This window comes from Oncorhynchus gorbuscha, linkage group LG18 (genome assembly GCF_021184085.1).
Source record: "Oncorhynchus gorbuscha isolate QuinsamMale2020 ecotype Even-year linkage group LG18, OgorEven_v1.0, whole genome shotgun sequence".
NCBI classification, from domain to species: Eukaryota; Metazoa; Chordata; class Actinopteri; order Salmoniformes; family Salmonidae; genus Oncorhynchus; species Oncorhynchus gorbuscha.
Genome location: NC_060190.1, coordinates 5,887,420 through 5,906,884, shown reverse-complemented (window position 1 = coordinate 5,906,884; position 19,465 = coordinate 5,887,420). Strand labels below are relative to the sequence as shown.

Sequence of the window (19,465 nt, the reverse complement as noted above, 5' to 3'; positions counted from 1 at the left end):
ATGTGGTGAGTATACAGGTAGCCCTATACAGGTAATGTGGTGAGTATACAGGTAGCCCTATACAGGTAATGTGGTGAGTATACAGGTAACATAGTGAGTATACAGGTAGCCCTATACAGCTAATGTAGTGAGTATACAGGTAGCCCTATACAGGTAACATAGTGAGTATACATGTAGCCCTATACAGGTAATGTGGTGAGTATACATGTAGCCCTATACAGGTAATGTAGTGAGTATACAGGTAATGTGGTGAGTATACAGGTAGCCCTATACAGGTAACATAGTGAGTATACAGGTAGCCCTATACAGCTAATGTAGTGAGTATACAGGTAGCCCTATACAGGTAACATAGTGAGTATACATGTAGCCCTATACAGGTAATGTGGTGAGTATACATGTAGCCCTATACAGGTAATGTAGTGAGTATACAGGTAATGTGGTGAGTATACAGGTAGCCCTATACAGGTAACATAGTGAGTATACAGGTAGCCCTATACAGCTAATGTAGTGAGTATACAGGTAGCCCTATACAGGTAACATAGTGAGTATACATGTAGCCCTATACAGGTAATGTGGTGAGTATACATGTAGCCCTATACAGGTAATGTAGTGAGTATACAGGTAATGTGGTGAGTATACATGTAGCCCTATACAGGTAATGTGGTGAGTATACAGGTAGCCCTATACAGGTAATGTGGTGAGTATACAGGTAGCCCTATACAGGTAATGTGGTGAGTATACAGGTAGCCCTATACAGGTAATGTGGTGAGTATACAGGTAGCCCTATACAGGTAATGTGGTAAGTATACATGTAGCCCTATACAGGTAATGTGGTGAGTATACAGGTAGCCCTATACAGGTAACGTGGTGAGTATACAGGTAGCCCTATACAGGTAATGTGGTGAGTATACATGTAGCCCTATACAGGTAATGTGGTGAGTATACAGGTAGCCCTATACAGGTAATGTAGTGAGTATACATGTGGCGTGGTGAGTATACAGGTAGCCCTATACAGGTAACATAGTGAGTAAACATGTAGCCCTATACAGGTCATGTAGTGAGTATACAGGTAGCCCTATACAGGTAATGTAGTGAGTATACAGGTAGCCCTATACAGGTAACATAGTGAGTAAACATGTAGCCCTATACAGGTAATGTGGTGAGTATACATGTAGCCCTATACAGGTAATGTGGTGAGTATACATGTAGCCCTATACAGGTAATGTGGTGAGTATACAGGTAATGTGGTGAGTATACATGTAGCCCTATACAGGTAATGTGGTGAGTATACAGGTAACATAGTGAGTATACAGGTAGCCCTATACAGCTAATGTAGTGAGTATACAGGTAGCCCTATACAGGTAACATAGTGAGTATACATGTAGCCCTATACAGGTAATGTGGTGAGTATACATGTAGCCCTATACAGGTAATGTAGTGAGTATACAGGTAATGTGGTGAGTATACAGGTAGCCCTATACAGGTAATGTGGTGAGTATACATGTAGCCCTATACAGGTAACGTAGTGAGTATACATGTAGCGTGGTGAGTATACAGGTAGCCCTATAAAGGTAATGTAGTGAGTATACATGTAGCCCTATACAGGTAATGTGGTGAGTATACAGGTAGCCCTATACAGGTAATGTGGTGAGTATACAGGTAGCCCTATACAGGTAATGTGGTGAGTATACAGGTAACATAGTGAGTATACAGGTAGCCCTATACAGCTAATGTAGTGAGTATACAGGTAGCCCTATACAGGTAACATAGTGAGTATACATGTAGCCCTATACAGGTAATGTGGTGAGTATACATGTAGCCCTATACAGGTAATGTAGTGAGTATACAGGTAATGTGGTGAGTATACAGGTAGCCCTATACAGGTAACATAGTGAGTATACAGGTAGCCCTATACAGCTAATGTAGTGAGTATACAGGTAGCCCTATACAGGTAACATAGTGAGTATACATGTAGCCCTATACAGGTAATGTGGTGAGTATACATGTAGCCCTATACAGGTAATGTAGTGAGTATACAGGTAATGTGGTGAGTATACAGGTAGCCCTATACAGGTAACATAGTGAGTATACAGGTAGCCCTATACAGCTAATGTAGTGAGTATACAGGTAGCCCTATACAGGTAACATAGTGAGTATACATGTAGCCCTATACAGGTAATGTGGTGAGTATACATGTAGCCCTATACAGGTAATGTAGTGAGTATACAGGTAATGTGGTGAGTATACATGTAGCCCTATACAGGTAATGTGGTGAGTATACAGGTAGCCCTATACAGGTAATGTGGTGAGTATACAGGTAGCCCTATACAGGTAATGTGGTGAGTATACAGGTAGCCCTATACAGGTAATGTGGTGAGTATACAGGTAGCCCTATACAGGTAATGTGGTAAGTATACATGTAGCCCTATACAGGTAATGTGGTGAGTATACAGGTAGCCCTATACAGGTAACGTGGTGAGTATACAGGTAGCCCTATACAGGTAATGTGGTGAGTATACATGTAGCCCTATACAGGTAATGTGGTGAGTATACAGGTAGCCCTATACAGGTAATGTAGTGAGTATACATGTGGCGTGGTGAGTATACAGGTAGCCCTATACAGGTAATTTAGTTAGTATACAGGTAGCCCTGTACAGGTAATGTGGTGAGTATACAGGTAGCCCTATACAGGTCATGTGGTGAGTATACAGGTAGCCCTATACAGGTAACGTAGTGAGTATACAGGTAGCCCTATACAGGTAATGTGGTGAGTATATAGGTAGCCCTATACAGGTAATGTAATGAGTATACAGGTAGCCCTATACAGGTAATATAATGAGTATACAGGTAGCCCTATACAGGTAATGTGGTAAGTATACATGTAGCCCTATACAGGTAATGTAGTGAGTATACAGGTAACCCTATACAGGTAATGTAGTGAGTATACATGTAGCCCTATACAGGTAATGTGGTGAGTATACAGGTAACCCTATACAGGTAACATAAGTATACATGTAGCCCTATACAGGTAATGTGGTGAGTATACATGTAGCCCTATACAGGTAACTAGGTGAGTAAACATGTAGCCCTATAGAGCTAATGTGGTGAGTATACATGTAGCCCTATACAGGTAACGTAGTGAGTATACAGGTAGCCCTATACAGGTAACGTAGTGAGTATACATGTAACGTGGTGAGTAAACATGTAGCCCTATAGAGCTAATGTGGTGAGTATACATGTAGCCCTATACAGGTAATGTAGTGAGTATACAGGTAGCCCTATACAGCTAACGTGGTGAGTATACATGTAGCCCTATGCAGCTAATGTAGTGAGTATGGGGTATATAATAGGAGATTCCTACTTGTCTATGTGTTGCTCCATCTCCTGGGCCTGGGAGCCCCACAGTGGGGAGCGAGGCTCTGAGGATGTGGGGGAAGAGGGGCCGTCCATCAGCCACTGGTCTCTAAGAGACTTCCTCTGGATGGAGAAAGAAAGCACGAGAGAGGGAGGGAGGACACAGGGAGAGAGAGAGAGGGAGGGAGGACACAAGGAGAGAGAGCACAGGGAGAGAGAGAGGGAGGGAGGACACAAGGAGAGAGAGAGAGGGAGGGAGGACACAGGGAGAGAGAGCACAGGGAGAGAGAGAGGGAGGGAGGACACAAGGAGAGAGGACACAGGAAGAGAGGGAGGACACAAGAAGAGAGGACACAGGAAGAGAGGGAGGACACAAGAAGAGAGGACACAGGAAGAGAGGGAGGACACAAGAAGAGAGGACACAGGAAGAGAGGACACAGGAAGAGAGGACACAGGAAGAGAGAGAGGGAGGGAGGACACAGGGAGAGAGAGAGAGAGAGAGAGAGGGAGGACACAGGAAGAGAGGGAGGACACAGGGAGAGGGGGAGGGGGAACACAAGGAGAGAAAGAGAAGCATGTGAGTCAACATTGTCAACTTCATAGGCATCATCCAAATCATGCACTCCTACTCAGACACAACATGAGCTTAATGCAACATGGCAATGTCTTTAAATCTGACAGGTTTGTCTTCATTCTCACACACTATTGTTATGGTGTCAGCCGGTGGCTGTGACCTTTAAACCTCCCCATCCAATCAGCTTAGGTCACATCTCTCTAACAGGTCTCCCATCCCTTTAACACTCCAATAAAGCCCTCAACAGGTGTCCCATCGCTTTAACACTCCAATAAAGCCCTCAGCAGGTGTCCCATCGCTTTAACACTCCAATAAAGCCCTCAACAGGTGTCCCATCCCTTTAACACTCCAATAAAGCCCTCAGCAGGTGTCCCATCCCTTTAACACTCCAATAAAGCCCTCAACAGGTGTCCCATCCCTTTAACTCTCCAATAAAGCCCTCAGCAGGTGTCCCATCCCTTTAACACTCCAATAAAGCCCTCAGCAGGTGTCCCATCCCTTTAACACTCCAATAAAGCCCTCAACAGGTGTCCCATCCCTTTAACACTCCAATAAAGCCCTCAACAGGTGTCCCATCCCTTTAACACTCCAATAAAGCCCTCAACAGGTGTCCCATCCCTTTAACACTCCAATAAAGCCCTCAACAGGTGTTCCATCCCTTTAACACTCCAATAAAGCCCTCAACAGGTGTCCCATCCTTTAACACTCCAATAAAGCCCTCAACAGGTGTCCCATCCCATATCCCATACATTCGGACAGGAACACACTCCTTTCTGCCCCAAGTGTGCACTTGCTCACCTCACCTTATCGATTTAAGATTACTAGCCTATGCTTACACCAATCCAATGCTTTTAAATGCATGAGGGGGAGTGAATGAGTGCACACTTTTGCGAGCAAGGTAACGAATTGGGACACAGGGTCTCTCCTATCCCACCACTCCCTCCCCCTCTCCTCTCCGCTGGCCCCCTCTCACCACCACAGCTGAAGGTGAAATGCACAGCAGAGCACTGACAGGAAGTCTGCAGAGAGCACTTCCTTCCTGTTTCTGTCGCGGCACAGGTCCTCTCAGAGTGCCAAAATGTGTGTTTGCAGAACACCTCCCTCTAACCCAACAGGACTAATATGAAGTTCAATTAAATGTATTGTTTTCTCATTCTAAGAAATACCTCATCAAGAGGGCCAGAGGTTTGATTGGTGGGTAAAATCCCAGAAATTCAGATTACTAAAAAGATGTGATGGATCCGTACTCCAAAAGATGTCGCATAAACCTTACTACATTTAATGATAAAATAATATGTATTTTGACTGCATCAGGGATAGAGTACACAGACGTTTCAGCTTTACAGTGTGTAGGTACTGAAGACAAAGAGTGCGGACAGCCTCGCAACTTTTTGCATAATTAAGAAATACCCATCGTCCTCCAAGAGTGGCTGAAAACAAAAACAGTCCACCTCCTTCCCCCAGAGGACTAAAATCAGATCAGGTTACATGATTATAACAATTAGAAGGCTATAGCACCTCTGTTGAACTGCGAGGCAGCAACTTTATAGGCGACTTTTACACTACCTTCAGAGTATGCCGCTTCAATGAGTCTGTTCCCTTAGTAGACGACCTCTTTAAAAACGGTCCATTTAAATGCATTTCACTGAGTGGACTTTGCAGTTACCATTGCGTGGCTTCTTCTTATTCATGTTAGGCCACTTTAATAGCCCTTTTAAAGCTGGGGGGGGGGTGATAGCAGGCTGTAATTGACCTCTGAGGAAGTCTAGAGACCACTGCTGGTGACAGCCATTGAGAGGTCAATACTACCTTTACCTCTGAGGAGTACAGAGCAGGGTTTGTTCCTTCGGTAGTCGACACAGTGCAGTTGCAGACAAGAGGCGTTATTGTAGGCTAGAAGTTAGCCAACCAAAAATGGTGGTTTATGCAAGTTCGTTACAATTTAGCCTCATAAGGGTGGTTGGGGGAATCATTCTTGGAGGTGGATCCAGATAGCAGACTAAGGCAGACCAGTCACCTGAAACCAGTTTCTCATTGGGTGTACACAAGCACACAGCAAGGATTTGAGGAATGCGCCCCAGGGCAGTGGGAACGCCAATCTGGAAGTGGTGTGAAAACAATGGAGCCGTCCAGTGCAGAGAGCAGAGCACGTAAACACACGCACACCATTCTAGTGAAGGAAGGACAAACCTCCAAACTCTGGCAGGCCGTTTCAGGAAGGGTGTGTGTGTTCTCAAGTAGACTAGGAGTGTTGCTTGGAATGGAGTTTGGAACTGAAGTAGGCCCCTTGCTAACAAGCTGGAATGAGTCCGTACAGAGTTTTGGCGGAACAACATTATGGCTACATTCTACATTTGTGGGGAAAGAAGAATGAGTGCGGGGGTTCTGTCCAGTATCCACCACCATATTCACAGAGAGCCTGAGTGTCTGAGTGTCTGAGTGTCTGAGTGTCTGAGTGTCTGTGTGTCTGTGTGTCTGTGTGTCTGAGTGTCTGTGTGTATGTGTGTCTGTGTGCCTGAGTGTCTGAGTGTCTGAGTGTCTGAGTGCCTGTGTGTCTGAGTGTCTGAGTGTCTGAGTGTCTGAGTGTCTGAGTGTCTGAGTGTCTGAGTGTCTGAGTGTCTGAGTGTATGTGTGTCTGAGTGTCTGTGTGTCTGTGTGTATGTGTGTCTGTGTGCCTGAGTGTCTGAGTGTCTGAGTGCCTGTGTGCCTGTGTGCCTGTGTGTCTGAGTGTCTGAGTGTCTGAGTGTCTGAGTGTCTGAGTGTCTGTGTGTCTGTGTGTCTGTGTGTCTGTGGTCACTTTTCTGGCCATTTGACGTTACACTTCAGAATAAATAGTCCTACATAGTGAGAGGGGTGACTGGTCGGGGACAGTGAGAGGGGTGACTGGTCGGGGACAGTGAGATGGGTGACGGGTCGGGGACAGTGAGAGGGGTGACGGGTCGGGGACAGTGAGAGGGGTGACGGGTCGGGGACAGTGAGAGGGGTGACTGGTCGGGGACAGTGAGAGGGGTGACGGGTCGGGGACAGTGAGAGGGGTGACGGGTCGGGGACAGTGAGAGGGGTGACGGGTCGGGGACAGTGAGAGGGGTGACGGGTCGGGGACAGTGAGAGGGGTGACGGGTCGGGGACAGTGAGAGGGGTGACGGGTCGGGGACAGTGAGAGGGGTGACGGGTCGGGGACAGTGAGAGGGGTGACGGGTCGGGGACAGTGAGAGGGGTGACGGGTCGGGGACAGTGAGATGGGTGACGGGTCGGGGACAGTGAGAGGGGTGACGGGTCGGGGACAGTGAGAGGGGTGAGGGGTGACGGGTCGGGGACAGTGAGAGGGGTGACGGGTCGGGGACAGTGAGAGGGGTGACGGGTCGGGGACAGTGAGAGGGGTGACTGGTCGGGGACAGTGAGATGGGTGACGGGTCGGGGACAGTGAGAGGGGTGACTGGTCGGGGACAGTGAGAGGGGTGACGGGCCGGGGACAGTGAGAGGGGTGACGGGCCGGGGACAGTGAGAGGGGGTGACGGGCCGGGGACAGTGAGAGGGGGTGACGGGCCGGGGACAGTGAGAGGTGGTGACGGGGACAGTGAGAGGGGTGACGGGTCGGGGACAGTGAGAGGTGGTGACGGGTCGGGGACAGTGAGAGGGGTGACGGGTCGGGGACAGTGAGAGGGGTGACGGGTCGGGGACAGTGAGAGGGGTGACGGGTCGGGGACAGTGAGAGGGGTGACGGGCCGGGGACAGTGAGAGGGGTGACGGGCCGGGGACAGTGAGAGGGGTGACGGGCCGGGGACAGTGAGAGGGGGTGACGGGCCGGGGACAGTGAGAGGGGTTGACGGGTCGGGGACAGTGAGAGGGGTGACGGGTCAGGGGACAGTGAGAGGGTGATGGTCAGACCTTCAGAGTGTGTGTGTGTGTGTGTCACCTTGAGCTGCTGTAGCCTCAGCCGCTCCTCCTCCATCTCCCTCTTGGCCCTCTCCTGTTCCTCCTGCAGACGACGCTTCTCCTGAGAGAGAGGGGAGAGAGCGAGAGAGAGGGAGGAGAGTGTAAGAGAGAGGGAGAGAGAGAGAGGGGAGAAAGGGGGAGAGCAGAGAGGGGGAGAGCAAGAGAGAGGGGGAGAGCAAGAGAGAGGGGGAGAGCAAGAGAGGGGGAGAGCAAGAGAGAGGGGGAGAGCAAGAGAGAGGGGGAGAGCAAGAGAGAGGGGGAGAGCAAGCAAGCAAGAGAGGGGGAGAGCAGAGAGAGAGAGGATGGAGGGGTGAGGGGGCCCGAGAGAGAGAGAGGATGGAGGGGTGAGGGGGCCCGAGAGAGAGAGGATAGAGGGGTGAGGGGGCCCGAGAGAGAGAGGATAGAGGGGTGAGGGGGCCCGAGAGAGAGAGGTGGAGTGATAAACAAAGAGGAAGAAAATAGAAACAGAGGGAGAATAAAGAGAAAACAGAAAGAAGAGGTGAAGATGTAAAAGAAAAGAGGAGAACACCTGGTCAAACCTGTCACACAGGAACCTTCACCATAGAGAGGTGGTCACCCTGTCACTGTGTCTCCATGGAAATACTGTGGCATTGTTTTACTGGGCTGAGGGAGGCGGCCTGGTGCGACACACTGCACTATGGGTAAATTATTCAGTAGCTATGGACAGACAGCGCAAGGAGCAGTGCTTAGTTTCCATGGGCCTGTATGTGTGGTTGTGTGTGTGTCAGGTGCTTGACTCACAGTGATCGCCTGCAGTCTCTGTTGGTACTTCTCTGCCTCGTCCATCTTCAATCTGTGTGACAAGAAGTTAAAGGTTATAGGTCACAGATATCATTTACCTTAGGAAGTAGTTCAAGTGCTGCCCTAGGAACAGTTTAGCCTTTAAGAGCACAATTAATACAGTTATATGGACAGGTGGGGACCTGATCCTAGATCAGCACTGACCCAGAGATACCTGGAAGCCTTAGTTGTTTATCTGGACGTTTCTATCTAGCTTGTGTTGTTTCACATTACGTATCCCTTGTGACATGGCCTCGGGCATCACAAGGCAAGTCACTGTATAACTACATGTTTGTATCCTCACAGCTGACACACAGCGGGACAATATGACTAGCCTGACTTGGTACGTATGAACACAGCCTGGAGGATGTGCTGCACCCGCCAACCTTTATTATAGAGCCTTTGTTTCCTACAACGTAGAAACAGATCATATATGCCATTTAGCAGACGCTTTTATCCAAAGCCTGCATACATTTTACATACGGGTGGTCCCAGGAATTGAACCCACTATCCTGGCTTTTCAACCGCCATGCTCTACCAACTGATCTATAGAGGACCAGGAGATATATTTCTCCTGTGTAGAAACGACAGTGATATTTCCTACTCGCCAAGGGAATACTGGAGACTAGACCCCACGCACACAAAATGATCAAGTCCACTAGAAAAACATGACAATCACTAGTTTATACCTGCGATCTGGTGTAAAAAGCAACCCATCCCCACCTACTCTTCATTCTTCTACACACAGTTCCCATCCTCTGCTCCAAGCCTTAGAAAACTCCCTGATTACCTCCCTCAAACCCCAACCTCCCTGGTGTTTGGAGGCATTGGGGCTATGGACAGCTTATAACCAGCTTATGAGCCTCCGTAGGGACTACGCCGGGCCTCATGGGGAGCCAGGAATAGCAGTGAGGAGATAAACAAACCGTCTTTGATGAGGAGCATTGTTGAGCTCCCTACAGACCGAGTCTGATAATTAGATACAATATGATGATACGCAGCAGAGAGAGGGAGAGAGAAAGTTGGAGAAAACTTGCACAATGACTTCGTATTAGTCCAAGAGGGGTGGTGATCTCCTACATGCTTCTACGCCACATGAGGGCCAGTATGTAGACACTCCTTCCAGACCAGGTCCATACGCACTACACTGTTAACTCAATGACATTTACAAATCAAATTGTAAGTGTAGACTAACAGTGAAATGCTGACATACAGGTCCTTCCCAACAATGCAGAGATAACACAAGGAATAAATACACAATGAGTAACTAATATATATATATATATATATATATATATATATAGTGTCCGTTACAGTAGGTGAGAAACGTCATCTTATGGACCCACCACACTAGCTAGCGGTGGCTAACGTTTATTTGGTTGGCATGGCTTCAGTGCAAACACTCTCAGAGCCTTGGTGTGAAACACACACAGTGTGTAAAAGGATGTATATTTGCCTTGTGGGGAGGCTACATGGTTTCTGCTAGCGTAGCGTTAGCACTCGCTGTGGGAACAGGTGGTTGTATAGCAGGGGCAGTAGCGTATCTTAATCACGACGGGCCCAGGTGCCCCAAAACAATTACGGGCCCCTACCACCACCCATATTTCCCTTAAAATGTCAATGATTTTGTTGGTACAGCTGTGTGTTAATATTACTAAGCATTGTAACAGCAGGGCACATTTGAAACTGTTACCAGAGAAGCCGCAATATAGAACAATATATTCAGCACAAATACAAACAAAAAAATCATTAACTATTATCGGCAAATAATAGGCAATAGGTTTTATAATAGCCTATATTATAAAACATAAGTATATAGATCAATCTCTTGACAGAAACACAGCTAATGACCCAGGACATGTTCGCTGAAGTCGCGCACGGTGGCAAAACTGACATACCGCTATTTCAAATGATCTGCCTCCTGCAGAGGCCGATAGCAAAAACACCAGCAAATCAATCAAGAGGAGCATCCAAACAGATGTCTTAAATGGCAGAATGTCTCTTAACAGTATATGATACGCATGTGCTTACTAATTATTCATATAGCCTAGTTAAACGTATAGGCTATGATGACAATGAAATGGCTCAGTGGCCGTGCACCAAAACATGGTTTCCTAAGACAGATCGTGCATAGTCGAAGAATGACAAGCAATGTAGATTCATCTCAATAAATCTGGATTTAAATAGGCTGTCTGGGCAGCCTGCCCTGTAGAAAATAGAAGCTTACTCACTCATTTGATTGACATTCGACGGGCCTTGCGCTCAGCGAAGTCATTGACTAAGGCATTCAAATCCATGGTGCCGGCCCTGGTGATTTCAACGGACAGAACAGCCAACCCACTCAGTCTCTCCTGTCCCATGCTGCTCCTCAGGTATGATTGACTCGTTTTCATTTTGGAAAAGGAGCGCTCGGCACTGGCTACCGTTACAGGCAGAGTCATGAAAAGGAGCATCGCTGTAACTACTTCCCAAAATGTGACGGAATTGTAATGCACAATTCTGACCAGGTCTCTCAGCGTAGTGTGCTTGGCTATTTCCTTCTTACAAATAGGCCCTGAGAGAGAGTAATTGGCCAGGAAGCTTGCTGATACATCTGTGCTGTGATGTTCAGCCAGTCAGGCCTGAGGTCTCGTAGAGCGCATCATCATCTGCGTTGGCCAGGGTCGTGGGATGGATGGATGGAGTCAGACTCGACGTTGCCCGCAGACTTTTAAATCTGTTTGACAGCTGGTGGATAACGATGTCAATCTTTGCATTAAAGTTGTTGACTCTAAAACTACTCTCCCCAGAAGACAGTCGCTCGTCCTCATAAAACTGTTTCATCTCTGGCACATTTTTGACAGAGTTGTTGAGAGTCAGGTTAAGATTGTGCATTGCGCAATGCACATAAACAGCATGCGGCTCTTTATCTGATATTCTGGCCGGCACACGCCGGATAGACCCGGCTCATGTTAGCAGCTCCATCATACCCCTGCCCACGCCATTTTGAAATATCCAGCCCATTATCCTCTATGCTGCCTAGGATTTTATGTCGAGTCTCCAGAAATCCCAAAAACAACTGTGATGGTCAGATCTGTGGTGACATTATTTACATCCCTTATCAATCTCACATAGCGATGAACTTGGATTAACTGGTCTACTTTGGAAACATCCGGTCTGGTGTCCATAATAGAAAGAAAGGAAAAAATGGGTCTCCCTGAATGTCACATTTCACTCGCTCAGCGAAGATTTAAATCAGCTCATTTTGGATTTGAGGACGGGGATAGTTAACGGACCCTGAGGTAGTTAACGGATGACAGCAGTTCAATTATACTGAGAAAATTCCCACTGTTGGCTTTGCCTCAGCTTTTCACAGTGCCTCTGAACGCCAAGTTACATGATGCAAGCGTGAAAGTTACATTAATAGGATAGGCGTCCCGCTAGCGGCACACCTCGACAACATCCGGTGGAATTGCAGAGCGCGAAATTCTAATTACATAAATATTTAACATTCATGAAAATACAAGTGTTATACATCAAAATAAAGATTAACATCTTGTTAATCCAGGCTTTACGGCGAAAGCATACCCTGCAATTATCTGAGGACAGCGCCCCACTTACAAAAGCATACCCTGCAATTATCTGAGGACAGCGCCCCACTTACAAAAGCATACCCTGCAATTATCTGAGGACAGCGCCCCACTTACAAAAGCATACAAACATTTTCAAGCCAAGTAGAAGAGTTACAAAAGTCAGAAATAGCAATAAAATTAATCACTTACCTTTGATGATCTTCATCTGGTTGCACTCACAAGAGTCCCTGTTTTGTTCGATAAAGTTCCTCTTTATGTCCCAAAAACTCAGTTTTGTTGGCACGTTTTGTTCAGTAATCCACTGGCTCAAAGGCGGTCACAACAGGCAGACGAATTCATCCTAATAGTACCGGTAAAGTTTGTCGAAACATGTCAAACAATGTTTATAAATAATCCTCAGGTTGTCTATTGTCTAAATAATCGATAATATTTCAACCGGACAATAGCGTCTTCAATTGAAAGGAAAAAGAACAAAGGGTGCGCATTTGGTCACGTGCGCAAAGGAGCTCTGGTTCATTCTGCATGCCACTTACAAAACGGTCTCATTCTTCCTAATTTTTCAGAATACAAGCCTGAAACAAATGTCTGACTGTTGACATCTAGTGGAAGCCATAGGAACTGCAATCTGGGTCCTAACCCAACAGAATGTATAGGCATTCAATTGAAAATTACACACATCCAAAATATCCCACTTCCTGGATGGATTTTCCTCAGGTTTCGCCTGCCATATCAGTTCTGTTATACTCAGACATCATTTTAACAGTTTTGGAATCGCCAGTGTGTTTTCTATCCAAACCTACAAATTATATGCATATCCTAGCTTCTGGGCCTGAGTAAAAGGCAATTTGGGCAACTCAGTCATCCAAACTTACGAATACTGCACCCTATCCTAAAAAAGTTAACTATGCGCTGCAACACCTGTCGCCAGAAATGTGCTGCGTTACGCACGCCTTTCTCCATTTCTGCGTCAAAAGGTGCCATTGAGCTTCCACTGCTCATATACCAAACAGGCACCCATGTGAATCTGGGATGTCTCATGACATGCTATTTTGGATGTTAGATGGCACCAATCTCTCACCCCATTCACCCTCGCATCAGAGAAGAAAAGGGCACTCCAATCTCCGAACAGCCAGCAAAGATCACAATACGTGCAATCTAGCTTGGCCGAATAACATAGCCATGTAAGTGGTACTTTGATTCCAGCCTTGGTTGTAGTGGTGTAGTATGACTTGAAAAAACACCGCCTTTCGTCATCTCTTGGGAATGGGCCAGTAGGTTTACACGAGCCTAATGCAATAACGTGCCATTTAACTTTTGCATCCACATTTGTTGCATAATGTCCTGTCAGTTGGATAGGTAAAAGGCCATCTGTCCCACTTCCACAGCCGCCACGATTCTAGCCTCGCCCTGCTCCTCTTCCTCCACGCCCGTGGATAGCTTGTCCGGCCTGGCTTGTGCTCAGGGTCGTATCCTCCGATATCTGACAACCTGTATCCTCCTCTGTCAAAGCTGCTTCTTCTGGCACGATGGAACAGCTTGGCCTTGGCTCACTTGACCCGCTAAAAGCTGCTGCTGGCGATGAGAAACCTACATCCTCTTCTGGTCCCGTTACATTGCTTGTGCTAGTAAACGGCTGCACTTGAACTGCATCTGAAAAATGAAACTTATTTTGATACCTCCTTTGCTTTCTCATTTTTGGCCTTTTGGGCTCCACTTTTAAATCCGTAATTTTTTTATTCTCGACTTTTCTCTTTACTCATTTTTACGGCCGTTGTCTCGTTAGCTAGCTCAACGATGACAGAAACAACAACACTTTGAGAGTATTTGCACAATGAATCCAAGAATGCATTTCATTATCTAAACATGGCATTGAAACTATTAAATAATATGATTTATTTAGCAAGTTAATTGGATTTATTGTCATCAATACACTAAAATATCACGCTGACGTATGTAGTGGCATCAGTGGGATCATTTATCATAAAGGCTACATTAAAGAAAGATCTTCTCATCAAATGGTAGACGTGATGGACCCGCATCAACAATTAATACTTGGGCACGGTGAGGCGGTATTCAAATTACATAGGGGGCCCGCAGCTCCAGGCCCGGGTACGTAGTGGGACGTGATGTGACTACATAGGGGGCCCGCAGCTCCAGGCCCGGGTACGTAGTGGGACGTGATGTGACTACATAGGGGGCCCGTAGCTCCAGGCCCGGGTACGTAGTGGGACGTGATGTGACCACATGTCAGTCTCTCACAGACACACGGTTACTCAGCAGTAATAGAAGGTTGTGGACGTGTCGTGCACAAGTACACATTGAGGTGGACGTGTTGGGGGTTGTGTCAAACTCACATGAGGGGTTTCTAGTCAAGTCTCAGATCAAATGATGAGATTTAGGTTGGGAAAAGGCTAAATCAGTCCATACGGTGACATCACCGTGGCGATCAAACAGAGTTCAGCCACGCACACTGACACAATTACCCCCGTGTTGCCGTCGGCGACCGACGCAGCACGACACACTTCAAAGCAATGACTGTTTCTGCTCCATTTCCTCCTGACATTTGGAGTTAGAGGGGGACAGAGACCAGGCTGACCCTGAGAGGTTCAAACAGGAAACACACACACACACACCCGTTGTCCATTAGCACAGGTAGAGGTTGTACTTGCTAGTGGAGCATGTCAACACTACCTCAATTAGCACAGTAATGTTAAGTAAATGTGCGTGTATGGCTTCATTTACATGCATGATGGTTTTAGGGTGCAGACAACAGTTGTACAGTAGTGGCTAAAGCATAAACAGACTGGGATCCTATCCAGGCTATTCCACTAGTACCCCGGGGTTCTAATCTGTACCTAGTAAGCTACTACGAAGTCGTCATGCCATGGGATAAGACAATGGTTTACACTACAGTGGAGGTCATACTGGAGCAATACACATTGCACTGAAGGTTGGGTCATTTGGGAGTGAAGATGAGATCGTAAAAAGGGCTCACTTGTTGCCATGGAGACAGAGTTAATCCAATCTAGAGTGTGAATAAGTATATTTTAAGTCTGAGCGGCCCGGGGAAGTATTTTACTTTCCGAGAGGACTTCAACAAATCAGAATTATCTGGGTTCTACGCCCCTAGCCTCTGGGAGGAAGTGCAACTGTGCTCGACTAGCCTTGACTGGCTACCTCTTGTTGACAGAAAGGAAGTCCGGTCTGGTGTGTGAATGTGAGAGAGATGCGTTGTGGAGATAAGGTGGTGTGTGTGTCTGTGGGGTGGGGGTGCGGAGGGGGTGGACAGGCTTCAGCATTCAGCATCCAACACAACAAGACAGCCTTTCAAAGGATGCCGAATAGCACCATGGGCCCAACAAATAAAAATAAAGAATCAAGGCTTCTTCCTCTGTCTATCCGTGTCAGACACATTGCCACAGTCCAAGGCCATTGGAAACTGGCATCGCATCTCTCTCTGGGTGTTTGGGAAGAGGGAAAGAACACACACCAGTAAGTGTCCTCCAGACGATCAGCGACGAGCCATCCAATCACAAACACCCAGACCTCACACACATCCCCTGCTGTTGTTATTGGCTGCCGGTCAGGAGTTGATTGAAATAGACCCCACCAATCATAACAGAGTTCCTGGAAAGAGTCCTCATTCTTTATGTGTGTGAGAAAATAATCAAAGGCAATTCATCTGTGTGTGTGTGTACACTCAATCATAGAGTCTGTAGCTTGAGGGGGCGATTTGATGCAAAGTGCTTTTTCATCACCCATAGATTTTCAGTGCCTCACAGAGGGTCAGTCTGGTAGAGAAATCCTCTTTGTCATGGTTGTGCTGCTGGTTTAGATACAGACACCAACCTAGGAGGAGCCAGATAAATCAATCATAGTGTTGCGAGTGTGTGTGAGAGAGATGAGAAGAGTGTGTACGTGACCGAGTGTGTCTGATATACAGTACAAGTCAAATTTGGACACCTACTCATTCAAGGGTTTTTCTTTAATTTGACTATTTTCTACATTGTATGACATAACACATATGGAATCATGTAGTACGCAAAAAAAAAAACAAGTTCAATTAAAGTAGCCACCCTTTGCCTTAATGACAGCTTTGCACACTCTTGGCACTCTCTCAACCAGCTTCATGAGGTTGTCACCTGGAATGCATTTCAATTACCAGATGTGCCATGTTAAATTGTATTTTGTGGAATTTATTTCCTTCTTAATATGTTTGAGCCAATCAGTTGTGATGTGACAAGGTAGGGGTAGTATACAGAAGATAGCCCTATTTGGTAAAATACCAAGTCCATATTATGGCAAGAACACCTCAAATAAGCAAAGAAACAAGAGTCCATCATTACTTTAAGATATGGTCAGTCAACACAGAACATTTCAAGAACTTAAAAAAAAAAAAACATCAAGCGCTATGATGAAACTGGCTCTCATGAGGACCACCACAGTAGTGGAAGACCCAGAGTTACCTCTGCTGCAGAGGATAAGTTCATTGGAGTTACCAGCCTCAGATATTGCAGCGCAAATAAATGCTTCAGAGCTCAAGTAACAGACACATCTCAACATCAACTGTTCAGAAGAGACGGCGTAAATCAGGCCTTCATGGTCGAATTGCTGCAAAGAAACCACTACTAAAAAGGACACCAATTAGAAGAGACCTGCTTAGGCCAAGAAACACGGGCAATGGACATTAGACCGGTGGAAATCTGTTCTTTGGTCTGATGAGTCCAAATTTGAGATTTTTGGTTCCAACCGCCGTGTCTTTGTGAGACGCAGACTAGGTGAACGGGTGATCTCTGCACGTGAAGCATGGAGGAGGTGGTGTGATGGTGCTTTGCTGGTGACACTGTCAGTGATTTATTTAGAATTCAAGGCACAATTAACCAGCATGGCTACCACAGCATTCTGCAGAGATACACCATCACACCTGGTTTGCACTTAGTTGGACTGTCATTTGTTTTTCAACAAGACTATGACCCAAAAACACACCTCCAGGCTGTGTAAGGGCAATTTGACCAAGAAGGAGAGTGATGGAGTGCTGCATCAGATGACCTGGCCTCCACAAATCACCCGAACTCAACCCAATTGAGATGGTTTTGGATGAGAAGGACTGCAGAGTGAAGAAAAAGCAGCCAACAAGTGCTCAGCATTTTGGGAACTCCTTCAAGATGGTTGGAAAAGCATTCTAGGTGAAGCTGGTTGAGAGAATGCCAAGTGTGCAAAGTTGTCATCAAGGCAAAGGGTGGCTAATTTGAAGAAACTAAAATATATTTTGATTTGTTTAACACTTTTTTGGTTACTACATGTATTTCATAGTTGATGTCTTCACTATTATTCCACAAAGTATAAAATAGTAAAATAAAGAAAAACCCCTGAACGAGTAGGTATGGCCAAACTTATGACTGACACTTCATATATTGTGTGTGTGATGACAGGAATCTATGGTGTTTGCTTGGGCCAGATCCAACAGCACACTGCCCACTATAATGTCTTTGTGACAGGCTGGGTCAGGGGAATGAAAACACTGCATTCCTATTGAGCGGTGTTTGTATGTATGTGTATGCTGCAATAGCAGCCCAGTGTCAACAGTGAACAGACTGGGAGTGTGGCAGGGATCATCAAAGGAAACTACAGATCACTATTCTTAGTCATTTATCAAGTTACTCCACATAACAAATGTCTGGTGGATTCAATGACTTCCTACACACACACACACACACACACACGATTATTTCAGTATTGCATCATTATCTGCAACGGTGCTTGGAGTGCACAGTAATGTCATTATACAGTACATGACAAATAACATGTAGGTTTGTGTGGGATGTTTCCTCCTCTTCACAGTGTTGGGCTGTAAGGAGTCTCAGCCCAGGGTGCATCAATGCCCCCTCTGTCAGGTGCTCCTTTGAGTACCGCACACACACACACACAATAATGTCTCTGTTTGTCCAGGGGCCGGGCTTCTCCTCCTCCACCGCGCTCTCTGCAATATCCTCCACTGGTGCAGTGGAAACTAAGGTACAACACACACACACCACCCCTTCACTCACTGCCTACCTGATCCCTCAACCCTGGAGGCAGCTCTCTAAGCCTGGCCTACTGAACACTTCTCTGAGGGGAATTACCAGCTGAACTATCTGAGCTACACTGGCTGTGTAAGAAAAATGGCAACCCATTGCCTACATAGTGCACTACTTTTGACCAGAGCTCTATGGGCCTGGGTCAAAAGTAGTGTACTACGTAGGGAATAGGGTGCCATTGGGACGCATCCAGTGAATTGAGGGGAGTTAAAAGGATAAAGTACCAGACAAAAAAAAGTGTAACTTTTGCCATTGATCAGGCATAGAGCTGAGGGTTCTCTGTAGTTGGAGAGTAAGCCATGCTGACTGTCTAAGACTAAGCCATGAGAGAGAGAGAGAGAGAGAGAGAGAGAGAGAGAGAGAGAGAGAGAGAGAGAGAACAAGAGATGAGAGGACTACAACATTCTACTGAGACGGAGCAGGACACGACATGCTGTTGAAACACTGATATGTCTGTGATTGTGTGTGTGTGTGTGTGTGTGTGTGTGTGTGTGTGTGTGTGTGTGTGTGTGTGTGTGTGTGTGTGTGTGTGTGTGTGTGTGTGTGTGTGTGTGTGTGTGTGTGTGTGTGTGTGTGTGTGTGTGTGTGGCTTATTTGAGTTATTCATAAGCCCTCATATGTCAGGCTCGATATCTTCAGGAAATGTGGGAGTGTGTGTATATATAGAGGTGAGACAGGGGTGAAAGGTCAGCATGTAGGTCTCCTATCTAGAACCACTGTTTAAATACAACCTGACAGGTAACACAAATCCTAACACACACACACACGCGAGGTGAAGCACCAGTTGATTGACATAACCAGGAGAGGGGGAGGAGTCAGATAGAGGAGGAGTCGGAGAGACAGAACTGCTGGGTACATTATTATTTCTTTCTTTTCAAGGTTCTTACACGTTTGCTTTGGCAAAATGTTTGACTTTGTAAGTTGCTACACTTTCCATATCAATAAACTTCGTTTCTTGAATTTAATTGAAAGTGTGAGAGAGAAACAGAGTGAGCAAGGGAGAGAGACGATCGAGTGCGAGAGAGAATAAGATCAAGAGACTAACAGGGGCCCAGATTGAGACACCTGTTTTGACAAGACACCCGGCTGCCTCACAGCACAAACATGTCACACACACGATTTCCAATTGTCGGCAGAAACGTTCAGATGTT

At 46.4% G+C, this 19,465-nt stretch overlaps 1 protein-coding gene across 1 annotated transcript in view; it reads right to left on the bottom strand.

The window, feature by feature from the left end:
- Positions 1-19,465, bottom strand: part of LOC124003180 (paralemmin-3-like) — a 48,423-nt gene that overhangs the window by 2,473 nt on the left and 26,485 nt on the right. Inside the window, exons 3-4 of the mRNA XM_046311253.1 lie at positions 7,845-7,925; positions 3,362-3,477 (exon numbers count right to left, since the gene is read on the bottom strand). Of these exons, the coding sequence (XP_046167209.1) occupies positions 3,362-3,477; positions 7,845-7,925 (197 nt within the window). The remainder of the gene's footprint in view (positions 1-3,361; positions 3,478-7,844; positions 7,926-19,465) is intronic.